The 14,118-nt window shown below is 39.8% G+C and overlaps 1 protein-coding gene across 3 annotated transcripts; it reads left to right on the plus strand.

The window, feature by feature from the left end:
• Positions 1–5,541: 5,541 nt before the first annotated feature.
• Positions 5,542–13,794, plus strand: lman2 (lectin, mannose-binding 2). Of its 3 annotated transcripts, none has more exons than XM_069710061.1 (8): positions 5,542–5,765; positions 7,211–7,329; positions 8,003–8,120; positions 9,247–9,464; positions 10,603–10,764; positions 11,078–11,192; positions 11,322–11,441; positions 11,875–13,794. In XM_069710061.1, exons 1-8 carry the CDS (start codon positions 5,630–5,632, stop codon positions 12,033–12,035), a joined length of 1,149 nt encoding a protein of 382 aa, XP_069566162.1. In that variant the 5' UTR covers positions 5,542–5,629; the 3' UTR covers positions 12,036–13,794. The 3 variants fall into 3 exon arrangements, with proteins under 3 accessions (XP_069566162.1, XP_069566163.1, XP_069566164.1); XM_069710062.1 differs by having other exon boundaries at positions 9,247–9,329; XM_069710063.1 differs by having other exon boundaries at positions 9,385–9,464.
• The last annotated feature ends 324 nt before the right edge of the window (positions 13,795–14,118 follow it).

Genomic DNA, 14,118 nt, shown 5'->3' on the forward strand with positions numbered 1-14,118 from the left:
TTCGTTTTTTTACACATCTTGGTTGGCTGCAGGGTTAAAAAAAAAAATAAATAAATAAATAAAAAAAAGGCTTTAAGGGTTATTTCTTGATTCAACAGGAAAACTCTCTGGTGCAGCTGTCCATCAATGAATCTTTTAGCATACCAGATAGTGAGAGGTCGCCGGGTCATTTATACTCTTCTATTATAAATAATCTCTATATCCAGACTCCAGTTTGTATGTATAATCAGGTGAAAAAAATATCTGAAAACTCTCATATTCACTCTTCTTTTAGTTCAGGTTTGGTCTCCACACGTTGAGAAAAAGAAAACGCTCATGATCTGATTCAAAACTTTTTGACTCCACCATAAGGTTGGTTTGGAGATGACGGAGGTCCTCGGTGTCTCGCTCAGTGCACCAACCTACTGGTGTGTTTTTAGTCATTGAAAGGGCACGTCGCTCGTAGCATCCTGTTTTCTCGCGCTTCGGGGGGGTGGGGCACCCTAGAGGGCAATTAATCGTGTTTTTATTATTTCATTGAAAGGGCACCCTATCGCACTTCAGTGTTTTAGACTTACAAACACCCTAAATGGCACTTTTTCAGTTTTGTTTTTTCCTCTAAAAGGTCATGAATAGTGAACCTCCAGCTGGTGGCATCTTAAAATGAAGTTTATCAATATTTTATAGTCACAGGTGTCCATATTTCTCTGCACATACACATTTATTCAGCCTCATGTATCCGAGGCAGAATAAATGTGTATATGCAGAGAATATGCACGTATCTAAATAAAAAAACAAACAAGACGTGAGTGGTGTGTGCATTATGTATTCACCAGCATCACTTCCCACACATTAGATTACTGCGATGAATGCAGAGAGACTGACAGCGTGGCAGCTGCTACTACACATCCCTCACACGGCGACCTTCCCGGCTCCGGCGTAACGTTCCCATCTCGTCCCTTCAGCCTCAACTTCTGACAGACAGCGTGTCATCCATTTTTTCTTTCACAGCAGCTGACTGCTTTAAGGGTGCGTTCAGGTGCCGCTAAAGGGCGTAGTTTTTATTTTTTGAAAGAGTCGTGGCCGTGTTTGCTTTCATAATCAAATCTTTGCAACTGAATAACTACAAAGTGCAGGTGATGTTTTTTCAAAGAGACTTATGAAAGAACAGGCTTTCACAAGATCCACATGATTAAATAGATATTTTTGTTGCATAAAGTCTATGAAAACACAACCAACATTTATAGTTCGTGACATTATGTCAGGAAAAGAAGCTGAAGAAAATATATCGGGTTTTGCACACATGCTGCATTAAATACAGACAACGTGCAGGGGTGAAATAAACTCAACAAATACACTTAAAAGTGACTTCACAGTAACATGCGCTAGTTATCGGATGGTTCCTAAAAGTAATTAGAGACTCAAATTGGACGTCGTCCTTTGGTTTTGTAAACGGCCGTTATGAAGCCTCCAGTTCAGATTCTGTCCGTCGCCATCTTTGCTAGTTCGGGGCGGTTTGTAGCAGGAAGTGACCATATTTGCAGGTGGATCCGACTCGACCTGAATGGAAACCCAACGATACTACGTCCCGCCCACCGATAGCTGTAAACTGACTGAAAATTCCCAAACATTTGAAGATAGCAACTTGACCTCTGACCCCAAGCAAAAAACAAAACAAATCAAAAACAAAACAAATCAAAACTAAAACAAATCAAAACTACCTGCAGCAGAGCTCCAACTTTGTGTTCTTCGTCCTCAGCTCCCTGCAGGCTTCTTCCTCTTCTCCTAATGGTGGATACACAAACACACACTTGTAACTTGTACTGTAGACAAACAAACACAGGAGAGAGCAAGTGTTATGTTTGCGATTATTTTTCTCTCACTAGACTGTATTATGTTATTTGTTTAAAGATGTATTTATTTATTTATTTAGGGCAGAGTCAGAATCAGGTCGCCCCGTGTAAATCTGTTTTCAAACACACACACACACACACACACACACACACACACACACACACACACACACACACACACACACACACACACACACACACACACACACACAGGTTAACAGTAGGTGTTTCAATGATGTTTTGATTATGAAACACTGGAGCATCATTAGTCCCAGAGAGATCTGCTCCACAATAAAGACATCAACTGCAGCGAAAAGGGGGTCGACTGCTATTTTAAAAAAACAGAAGAAATGACTGACGAAAAAACACGACGACGTCACGGTGAGTGTCGTCAGGAGGGCTGAAAATATAAAGAGCGTCGCTGAGGTCAACAAGTGAAAGTCATGTCTACGCGATATCTGAAGTTCTCACTCAGTCATCTGCCTTTATTGAGCAGATTTCATCACGCGTAGATTAATGTAGGATCGATAGACATATGGACGGACGGACGGACGGACAGATGGACAAGAGGGGCGGCGACAAATAAAATAACACAATTACGGTCCCTGCGATGCCGTGGTCAATATTTATCAGTAATAGATCAGAGCATTGATTCACCCGGAGGAGACTTTCCATGATGGACTCACATGGATGCCTTTTTTTGTTTTACATAAATTACAAAATAAAAGAGAATAAAGAGGGGCGGGATAGAAATGTGCACCGAAGGGGTGAAACAAAATTAAAAAAAACGTCCATAAATTAAGTTTAAGCTGTTGATTTGATGGATGTCTATAAATCAAGAGGCTACCCGCTGTGACGTCACCTATCAGCTGTTAAGATTTAACAGAAACAAGGGAAACTAGACACAGGAAGTAGAGAGAGAAAGAAAAAAAAGAAGCTTCACTTACAAAACAAGCTGAAACGAGAACTGTCTGGAAAAAAAAAAGAAGCAAGTCCATTCAATGTGATACAGTTGGATGGTCTGACAGCATGAAAGTGGGGAAAAACTGGGAGTATATCATATCTACCGGCAGGGCTGATTGTAAAGTGATCGCAGGTGAGGCTGATTGTGGAAGTGGCAGCAGGTGAGGTGGGTGCTGAACAGAAATTGGTACGTGAACAACTAATTTGAAGCCTCCAGTGGGGCTATTTTTAAAAAAAAAAATTGCAGAAGGACCAAATGTGTATTAATTATGTATTTGAGAATGATCCTATTCCCTGCAGAACACTTTATGTAGTAACATGACATCATCATCTTGTATATTAACTTATAATTGAGGAGGATTTTTTTTTTTACTCTCCTTTAGCTTTCTACTGTTTTCCATTTGATTATTATGGAGTTTAAAGTCTTGAATAAATATGAATAAACCGATAACTGTTTACTCACAGAGTTTACAGCTGCATTAAAAAATAATTAGCCACACTGTTATGTAGTTGTTTTTCCATAAATATTTGAGCTGTTTTCTTGTTTGGAATCGGTGTCCTCGTATCTCTCGCCCCCCCCTCCCCCTCGCCTCTTGCTGCCCGGATAAACTATACAAGGGCACGTCGAGCATCCAGAAACTCACCGAAGCACAAAGCCATCTGGCTTCATGTAATTCCACATCAAACCGGCCCGATCTGATGCCACTTACACAGATGTACAATGGTCCAAATCAGACGAGGAACCCAAACAACATGTCCGGGTCATTTCACAGGGAGAACGCAGCGGGCGGCGGCCGGCCGTGGCCTCCGGGGTCCAGATGCCAACTTGTGACTGGAAGGTCATGACTCAAAATCCTCAGATCCACCGGGGAGAAAATATGGACCGTTAAAGGCAGATGAGGGAAGCTTCCCCCTCAAACCGCTGTCATGAAGTGTTTTAAGTGTAAATACGTGATTTATGAGACAAACGTCGTAAAAATAAAAAAAAAACCATCAAAAGGAGTTTTGCGGTGCAAAAAGTGTCTTAAGCTGCAATACCACCGAGAGCCACTAGAGTCGGTTTAGAATCTTCACTGTTTGATTCAGGTTTAGGGTTACATTGATTGATTATATATGTCAGCAAACAGGAGAAAACAGAAGAGAAATCAACAACAACACATATACAAAACCCGAAAATGTAAAAAAAAAAGAAACAAAGAATAAAGAATAAAGATTGGAGGATTTTCCGGTCGTTGCATCTTCCACAGTGACGTGATGAGAAATGAAGGCGAAGTAATAAAGCAGCCGGAGAGGCGTTACCTGCAGATGGATGCCAGCGGCCCTGAGAGGTGTTACGTTGTGAGGTCGGGTGACACGTACAGTAAAAAGGCTTCGGACAGATTCAAGGTCATGGAGATGCTGCTGCCGACAAAAATGAGCTGAAAACAAAGAAAAGACGTAAAAGAATTGTTTCATTTCTGAAAACAACAAATGTAAAAAAGACACTGTGATAATTTGGGGCTTTGGAGCGACAGACCGGATCATCGGTGAACAACCTGCAGACATCGAAACAACCGAAAACATTTTGAACGGTTTCTGCACAAACATTCACTGTTGACACAACTGGTTTTTCACTGTTTGTTTGTTTGTTTTTTGTAGCGGACGCGACAACCGGTGAGTGAAATCTCCACGCCGGCTCTCCGCCGTATAAAACTCAGGAGAGTTTTCTGTTAAACACTTTATGTGTTTTTGTTTGTTTTTTTTCCTGCAAACTGGTGAGTCACAGATGAAAAATAAAAGTGGAGCCGCAGCAGTGACGTTTGTGGAGTGAGAGACGGGGGAAAAAACAATCTAAAAACGGACTAATTGAGTTGAATCACAGGTAAACATGACATTCAGCATGTCCAGGGAGGGCGTCGGCGCGACAGCCTGCAGGTCGAGGCAGGTACCGCATGCGGGATGCCGCGGGGTTGTTTCCTGCCCAGCCTTTTATTACCTTTTATTATTAGTTTTACTTCATACGCGGTTCTTCCTTTCATCCCAAGCTGTTTATTTATTTATTTAATGTGTGTGTATTTATTATTTAGTAAAATATATTGCTTCCCTGACAGTACGTTGGTTCTCTTTTGCAGACCTTAAACCACACATTCATACGTTTGGACCACAAATCAAGACCTTAAAGTTCAATCAAACTGCTCTGCGTCGTATCGCTGGGTCTCCCACCGGCCTGGAAGTTTTAATTGTGATACCATGATATTTATGAAAACAAATAAAATAAATAAATTGCCACAGAATGGATATAAATGTGGTAACTCCATCAGAAGATCTCATTTTGTTTTACCCTGCTGTCTACAAGATGTCATTCAAACTGCGTAATCAGAGTTTCATGTTGTTTCCAGCCTGCTGACGTCATAGACGCCTGTGTCAATGTTTATTTTACTTATTGTCTTCTGTCGCCATCTAGTGGATGATCGAGGACTAGCCAGTCGTCTCTGATTGGCTCAATTTGCGATGTGCTCGTGTCTGATTGGATGGTAAATATTATGCCGTCCTACTTAAATCTTCCGTACGGAAACATGCAGCGTTTAAACGTTCCTCTGTATCTTTACAAACATACATATCACGCTAATTTAAGTGTTGTTTTTTATTAACCAGCCACAATTTTGGACTACGTTTGTGAATTTTAATGACATTTAAAGGAAAACCCCGACATCCCTTCAGTTTTAAGAACGCCGGGTAATTAACAGCGGAACTAATGTTGTTTCTTTCCGGAGGACAATAGAGGACGGAACCGACTGGATTTATGGAGTTTCGAAGAAGGAGTTTGTTGCGAGAGAAGCTTGTTTGAGCACAAAATGGGCGGTTTTAAGGGATTTCTGAGCACCGCGGTGGCCTTCCTGATACTCGAGTCGTGCCTGGTCGGTTGTGACATAACCGACGGAAACGCCGAACACCTGAAGAGAGAGCACTCGCTCACCAAGCCGTACCAAGGTAAGGCGGCTCCGTTAGCCGCGTTAGCTCGGAGCCGCGATCGGACTTCCTCACAACCTTTTCTTCACAAGTTTTTAGTCCGAGACTTTTGTTGTAAAACACGTGTAACGTTTGAGCAGCCGGGTAAATAATAATAATAATAATAATAAAGAAGAAGAAGAAGTTCAGGGACAATAAAACACTGAAACATCTGCGACACAACGCGGGAAGAAAAACGTGTAAAACTTTTAGTGAAAGCAGCTTTTAGAGACCTGAAACTTTGGGAAAATACACAAATACAATATTTGGATTTCAATCCAGATTTGGAAAAATAAAAACGAAGATGCTTGTCTGTGTTTATGTTCAGTCGACTGGAGAACTGTGACGAAGTGTTTACAGGTTTCTGGGAAAGAAAAGTCAGTCAGACAGCTGCAGATAAAGAATAATCATCATAATAAACTTTATTTATATAATATATATATATATATATATATATGGTATTACTGCTCCATTCATGTGTAATTTCCAGCTATAGTTAATTCTAACTCGGTTGGTTTAGTGATGCATCACATTTTATAAGAAACATAAATGTTATTGGCGTCAGTACGACGCACCTCTAAACATCTCTCCTGTTTTATTTAAGATGTGATATTTTCCAGTGAAGCCTTTTAAGTTTTTTTTGTTTTCTTTCAAATGAAGGAGCACATAAAATAACATTTATTTCATCACTTTAACTCAAACGTCGCCCCTTAAATCATTTTGTAATTTCCTCCCACTTCCAGGGTCGTTCTCTACGTTTGTCGCCGATCTTCGTGAATTTTGTTTTGTTTTGTTTTGTTGGAAGACGATCTGAAAAAAAAACCAAGAAATAAAACTTACACATCTCTGAAAAGTCGCCCGGCGAGTTATGTGTCCAAAAGCGTCGGTAATCTACGATGAGGAAATGCGATAAACGGCCTTCGGCATGCCTCCGGGGGAAAACTGAAGTGTTTGTTTAAAGGTGTGGACCAAGATAAATAAGTGCCGGAGTAGGAAAACATAGGAAGGTACGTGTCATTGGTACACAACCACCTTTACTGATGAGGGACAAGAAATGCAGTCAAACACACAACATAAAAGTACATGAAATAAACACAGTTACATCTTAAAGGATGTAATCGACATTAAAACCAAAAAGATCATTTCTGTAACATAATTTGGTTCTTTGTGAATGCTTGAAGTAAAAGTAAATCTACTAGACGCGAGTCGTGTTTTGTGAGGCGTGTGTGTTTCTACATGAAATCTAAAACAGATGTTTTTCACGGCGGAGGTGTGATAATATTAACACAGGAGGAGGATATGGAAGGAGCAGCGTACAGAAGCATGTCGCCGATCCGGTGTCTTCCTTCTGCTGAATGTGTTTTGGTGTGTCCGGTTGCGTCTTGTTTATTTCACCTGTTTTTTTGTTTGTTTCTTTGTCCTTGCAGGTGTTGGCAGCAGCCCGACGAGTCAGTGGGACTTCTGGGGAAGCACTTTGGTGACGAGCTCGTACGTCCGACTGACTTCGGACGAGAGAAGCAAGCAGGGATCCATCTGGAACACGGTGGTGAGGAAGAGGCTGCGAAACACGACTCGTACAGGAGCTCCGATTTCTGTGTTTCTGTGTGTGGGAGAGGTTGCAGATATTTTTAAGAATCGTTTCTTCATTTTATCTGCATGAAAACAGCTGGATGAAATGTCCGATTTCCACCGTCCGAGGTTTGACTGATGCTCTTCCAACGATGTCATCTCGTTTCGTGCCCTTTTTCTTCTTCTGCTGTGGGTTAAAGGCGCCTGAGTGGAGATTTAGCGCCACCAACTGTTTATGTCGAAGAGCACAACTTCTAATATTCAACCAACCGCATTTCTTCTTCTATTATTATTATGATTATTAATAATCATAATAATATTAAAGTATGATTAGGCTTATACTCTTAATAATGCCATAAAATGAACAGTAAAAGACAATTAAAATCATTACTTATGAAATACAAATGTTCTGTTAGCTCTCATTTATGTTTGGTGGATGAGAGTCAAAGATGAATGTGAGAACATGAAATGAAATGTGCACTTTTAAAAAAAAACATTTTTTTATTAACCTGTAAAATTAACATTTGCAAAAAACTAAGTTCAGTCTGTGTGAACTGAAACCTTCTTTCTAATTTGAAATATGAAATAAAAGTCTTTCTAATAATGTGTAAAAACAAACCTCTTGTCATCTCCCTCCCATTTCTAAACAGCCGTGTTACCTGAAGGACTGGGAGATGCACGTGCAGTTTAAAATTCACGGGTCGGGGAAGAAGAATCTCCACGGCGACGGCATCGCCATCTGGTACACGAAGGACAGACTGCATCCAGGTAACATCGCCGTCTTCACGCTGTGGTGGACGAAACTCAGCCGGCTGGACGTCGGCTCCTCTTAAAGTTGCTTTTTTCTTTCTTCTTCTTCTGATTCAACCAAAACGTCGAGTTCAGCCGTCGCCTGCAGCTCCTCATCTCACTGCTGGTTTACATTTTTTTTTATAGCAATATTCCCGTGTGATATTCTGGAGAAATAATAGTTTAAAAAAAATCTAATATAGTTGCACTTCCTTCATCCTTCTTCTGTCTAAACAAACAGCCCATGATACATTTACTAAGAGCTACTAAAAGCCTAACATCATGAAACTTATTTCCCAGGACTCATCTGAACGCTCACGTTTGTGGTAGAGCAGAAAAAATACGTAAAATATCATTTATTTTGCGCTGGTAGAGCTGAGGATAATTCATCATTTATTCAAAACATTTCAAAGTGTCTCATTGGTCGTTATTTTCTTTCTGTAAAAGTAAATGCGCTCAAATGCTGGCAAGAAAACCTGCGAACTCAAGAAGTATTGAATAAATCAAATAAAGGTCCTTGAATATGCATATTCATAATGATCTTATATTAAATATTAAAGCAGACTGTGCAACTTCAAATGTTTTGTCAACACCGAGGACACAGTAGCCTTGTTTGAATAAATTAATAATACATTTATTGGAATAAAATCTGAGGAAACACAACTGCAGTTTTCAATCGATGTCCAGGAACTCAAAGAAGTGCAAACAAACCTCAACTTTAAGCGTACGCCACTGCACACTTACAACGGTTAATAAATTAGCAAGGTTCAAATATTCATGTCTGTAAACGTTAAAACAACAAGCAGTGGTGGCAAAGTGCACGTTGAGGAACGCTTCAAGGTCATTTTAACCTTCTGGAAACGAGAGTTTCCAGCTTGAAGAGCGTGTCGTCCTCCGCGCCGAAGAGCTTCACCATCTGCGTCTCCTTCTACTCCTGGAAAACCTCTCTGAGCCGTGAGATGTGTGTTTGATCCCCGTTCGTAGACTCTCCTCATTCTTCCCTCCGACCGGGAACGCTTCATGTCATCACACGCAACGTGTTTTTGTTTTGTTTTGTGTGGAGTTGTCCGCTCACGTCTCGCCTCATCTCTGCCTCCGTCCTCAGGGCCCGTGTTTGGAAACCAAGATCAGTCTCATGGCCTGGCTATTTATTTGGATACCTTCCGCAATGACCTCCATGGAATGGATGTAAGTGTGTTTGTGTGTGTGTGTGCGTGTCTGACTGGCTTGTTTTTCTCTGCAGGGCCCGTGTTTTCCAACAATGCTGTCTTCCACGGACTGGCAGTTTTTATAGATACTTACTCTAACGACGATGCGACGGATGTGAGTGGGTCGCTCAGGTTCTTCCTCGTCGGCATGCCGGTCTCGGTCTTAACGTTTGTTGGCAGAACTTCAAGCATGTTGACATCAAAATATAATTTCACATTTGTTTATATACCAAAAAAAAAGCAAACTTATTGAGAATTGATGGTTCTCCAGTCCCTCCAGGATTTACAGGTTTGTTTTGCGTAAAATTGCTGGAATTCGAAAAAATTGCTCGTTTAGAAAGAAAAATGCAATTAAATTTATTTGTATTTTTATTTAAAGCACTATTTGAAGAAAATCTGTCGACTTATCACTTCCTTTGATAATAATAATACTAATAATCACAGAAATATTTTACTTCTAATAATTTTTGTATTCATTTATTGAATTGAGAGAACCAGGGGGCTAAACGTTTCATGATGAAACAAACAAAGAGACGTCTCTGACAACTCGAAGTGTAAAACTAATTTCGCATCCAGTAATATGGAATCTCTCCCAACGATAATAAGCGTTTGATGAGGAGATTGCAATTTCCTGGAGGGACTGCTTCTCTGTGCCGTCGTCACTTTTGAAAACGTTTTCATTTTTGGTTTATTCTGACCGAGCTTGTCTTGTGAGTGAAGCTACTTTCACATTTCAGCTGAAAGTGTCCCATTTTCTCTCTTTCTCGTCCTTTCATTGAAGTTCACTGTTTGTTTGTTATTTGCTGCTGTATAAAACCATCAAACTCTGGATCGACATGCTCACGTTTCTAAATCAGATCTAAAGCTCGTAGCTTGTTGTTGTTGCGCGCTCAAATCAGAGCTTCTCCACGCTGCTAGCTATTAGTTAGATCAGAAAATAGAAGGACTCGAAAATTAACAAAAAAATGGTACATAGTTTTGTTCTGTTAGTTTATTCATATGCACGGTGTGATCAAAATCTCAGAAGTGGGAAAACTGTAGCTTTAAACAAAACAATCACATATTATGAGAAATGTAAACGATCCTCCAGCGTGAAGCTACGAGCTGAAAATATATCACGTTCCACAGATTTTATTTTATGCATTCGTTTGTGCCTCATATTTGTTATTTAAAGATTATGCATATAATTGGCTGTTGTTGTTTTTTTTAAAGATTTATATTTGGGGGGGGATTATCTCCTGTCTTGTCACCAGCGCTCCTTCCCGTACATTTCGGCCATGGTGAACAACGGCTCGGTGAGTTACGACCACGGGAAAGACGGCCGGTCGTCGGAGCTGGGAGGCTGCTCGGCCGAGATCCGCAACAGAGATCACGACACGTACCTCGCTGTCCGCTACTCCAGAGGAAGACTGACCGTATGTGGAGGAGCTCCTTTTGGATGAAACTTAGCTTCTGGGATTTAGTTCAGCCGGGGGAAGACTCGCTCTCCGAAACTCTTGGATTTCTGATCATGCACTGTAAAAAAATGGACTCGCGCGTTATGCACGAGTATAAAAATACTCAAATATACACACTGAACTCTACTGGTGCGTCTCGAGCCCATATTTGTGTCCTGAGTTTAGTTTTAACATATTTTCAGCACAGGAAATTTCATTGTTTTTTTTTCTTATTCTTGTGTTTTTAAGAAATGAAGTGCACTTGTACTTAAATCCAGTTTGTGTCCGGCAGGTGATGGTCGACGTGGACGACAAGAACGAGTGGAAGGAGTGCATCGACATCGGAGGCGTTCGTCTTCCCACCGGGTATTTCTTCGGTGCCTCGGCAGCAACGGGAGATCTCTCAGGTGGAAATCTGACGACAGCAACAAACAACAACAACAACAACAACAATACTCCTGTCACATTATAAGCATTCAATTTCTGACTATTAACGCTTTCTTTTTAACAGTTTAAATCCTATTTTGACGTTGCAGATAACCACGACATCATCTCCATGAAGCTCTACCAGCTGATGGTGGAACACACGCCCGAGGAGGAGAACTTAGACTGGACTAAGATCGAGCCCAGCGTCAACCTCCTCAAGTCTCCTAAAGGTGGAATTAAAATGATTATTTAGACTCATGTTTGTTAGGTTTATTTTGACATATCTGCATGTAGAAATACACAGAAAGTACTTTAACAAACCAGTTTAAGTTACAGAAAACATGAAATGACAAATCAAAATAAAGATAGAACAATGTAGGTAAAGGATTAACATAGAAGCAATTGGTGGAAATATATATCTTTAAAGTAACATTCCACTTAAAATTGCCTGTTTATGACTTCACACCCTGATGCAGGTCTCCATGTGGCTTTAGAATTTAGTTTTTTATACATATATATATATATATATATATATATATATATATATCACATTGTTGTGCTCGTGTATTTATTGTCCATCATTAATCAAGTGTCCTGGGATTTTCCTAAAATATAAAAACAATGAGTTTATACAACAGTCATTTTTCATTCCTCCTTTCTCAGACAACATCGACGACCCGACCGGAAACTTCCGCGGCACGCCGCTCACCGGCTGGAAGGTGTTCCTGCTGCTGCTGTGCGCTCTGCTGGGCATCGTGGTGTGCGCCGTGGTGGGAGCCGTCGTTTTCCAGAAGAGACAGGAGAGGAACAAGAGGTTCTACTGAGGAGAGAAGAAACCTTTAAATTCAGAGACGTGGTTTGCTGTGGAAAACAAAACTGTTTCCCAGATTTTTTTGGAGCACATTCAATGTGAATTTTTTTCTAAAGATTGTACAAATGTTTATACATCTTTCGAAAGCGCCGCGTTCCGGGAGTGAGTTTGCGGTGATCCTGTGGTGAAACCTGTTTGGCGAGAAGGTGCAGAACCGGGTGGCGATCCGTCTTGAACGCCCCTCGATGCCGGCTGTGTTTGTCTTTTGTGTCTCGTCCGCTCTGGGCTTAGAAATAGATTGTCATTTATAAACCTGCAACTCCTGTCGGATGTCGCACCTGATTATTGGTCCATCGGGTGTCTCCAGCCCTTTTCAGTTGTGGCTCCAAAATCACTATTTTTTTTAATTTTGGTCTTTTTGGCGGTGAGGATTTGTGGTGTTGCTTTTTTGTTTTTCAATCAACAACAGCAGTATCTTAATGCTTTTGTCTGTTGGTTTTCTATTGATAAGGTTTGAAGTTGGTTTTTTTGTACTCTATTGTCTCCTCAGCGATGCTTGCTATCTTATACCCAGTTAATTTGTGGGTTTTAAAAAAAAAATACTAAATGAATGTGAAACATCAGCGTTTTCATCTGGTGTGTCCTCTCGCTTGAAATGCAGACCGCTGGGGCTGCAAGTACTGACTCGCAGTTGATCTTTAGGTCCATAAAATGTTAAGGAAAACCCGTCACCATGACACCCCAAGTCCAGCTGACATTCACGTGACTTATCTTGTCTGATTATTAAATTAATATCCCAAAAAAGAATCACTTTAATGTAAAAAAAAACTAGAACAACTAGTAAATATTCGCATTTGAGAAGCTTGACGCAGAACATTTTTGTTTGATGAAAGGTTTATTGATAAATTCATACCTCAGCAGTCAGTTTATTTCTATGAAGGAATTATTGATTAATCAACTTAATTATTTTAGCTTGTCAGTCATGTCAGTTGAGCTGTTTGACACATCATTATATTTAATAAATATAACCAAGAATGTTATTTACAAACCAAACTGATCATGGAGGGAGATTGCCTCTTTCCTCCCCTTCATTTCCAGAACAAAGAAACGTGTGAAACACTATCGTGTTATATCGGTTAACGACAAAATGGCAAACTTGAATTGATTTGAAAAAGTTATGATTGACACTTGTCATAGATGAAGTAAATAATGGTGTGATTGCACAGTTTTGACACATTTTGCATCGTTATTTTGACTGTTGTCATGACAACATGAAAAAGTTCAGTGAACAATCTTGAAATATTTTATGCTGTTTTTTTTTTAGCTTTTTTAATTCCCTGCAGAGTTTTTTTTTTTTTTTTTGCCTTTATTTTTCAGACTGTTTTGTTTGATTCAACTCTTCACTATCATGAATATTGGAAACATTTAAGCAGAGCGTGTTAATTATGAAGCTCCCCGTTCAAAGCTGCGTTTACACTGGCAATACTTTCGTCTTTAATTTCTTTCAAGAACATGTTTTCTTTTTGTTGGTTTTTTCTTTTTAAGTAATTTCTTGACGGTCCTGTTTGCCTCTGACCTCCTGACGTTTGTTTAACAACTTTTAACAAAAATTGTTCAAAGTGAAAACTGGATTGGGTGACACGTTCATATGTGCTCAAATGCGTTGTTTGTCTTTCTTTTATCTTTTCAGTTTGATGTTTTTATTGCTGTACTCATGATCTTGAAGCCACTCAGTTGTGTGTTGAGACTTGAAACAACTCCTCTCATCATAAATAATGTATTAAAAAGAAAAAAAAAAAAGAAGTTGACTGTGAATTGTGGTGAATATGTTTTACCGCCATTAAATGAAACTGGAATCATCCTGAATTCTCTGGAAATATCACCATTGTTTAGACAGTGCATGCAAATGCCTCAAATGTTGGTGTAAAATGGTATAAAGATATTACAGTTCAACATTAACATACCTATCCTTAGGCCTTATTAAGTACATTTCTGTGCAATTGTAAGGTAAAAAAAAAAAACAACCAACTAATTAGGGTTTCCCCTATCAATAATGTTTATTTTAGAGCCAAAGAAATGCTGTATTTGTAAAGCTG

This window comes from Brachyistius frenatus, unplaced genomic scaffold, assembly GCF_029030835.1.
Source record: "Brachyistius frenatus isolate BFR_SWC_R1_liver_20210118 unplaced genomic scaffold, ASM2903083v1 Contig_89, whole genome shotgun sequence".
NCBI classification, from domain to species: domain Eukaryota; kingdom Metazoa; phylum Chordata; class Actinopteri; family Embiotocidae; genus Brachyistius; species Brachyistius frenatus.

Excerpts from the sequence above, each read along its gene's own strand:
- lman2 (XM_069710061.1), top strand. The coding sequence starts at position 5,630 with ATGGGCGGTTTTAAGGGATTTCTGAGCACCGCGGTGGCCTTCCTGATA. Across the intron at positions 9,465-10,602 it reads CTAACGACGATGCGACGGAT|CGCTCCTTCCCGTACATTTC; the intron begins GTGAGTGGGTCG and ends TCTTGTCACCAG. Across the intron at positions 11,442-11,874 it reads CCTCCTCAAGTCTCCTAAAG|ACAACATCGACGACCCGACC; the intron begins GTGGAATTAAAA and ends CTCCTTTCTCAG.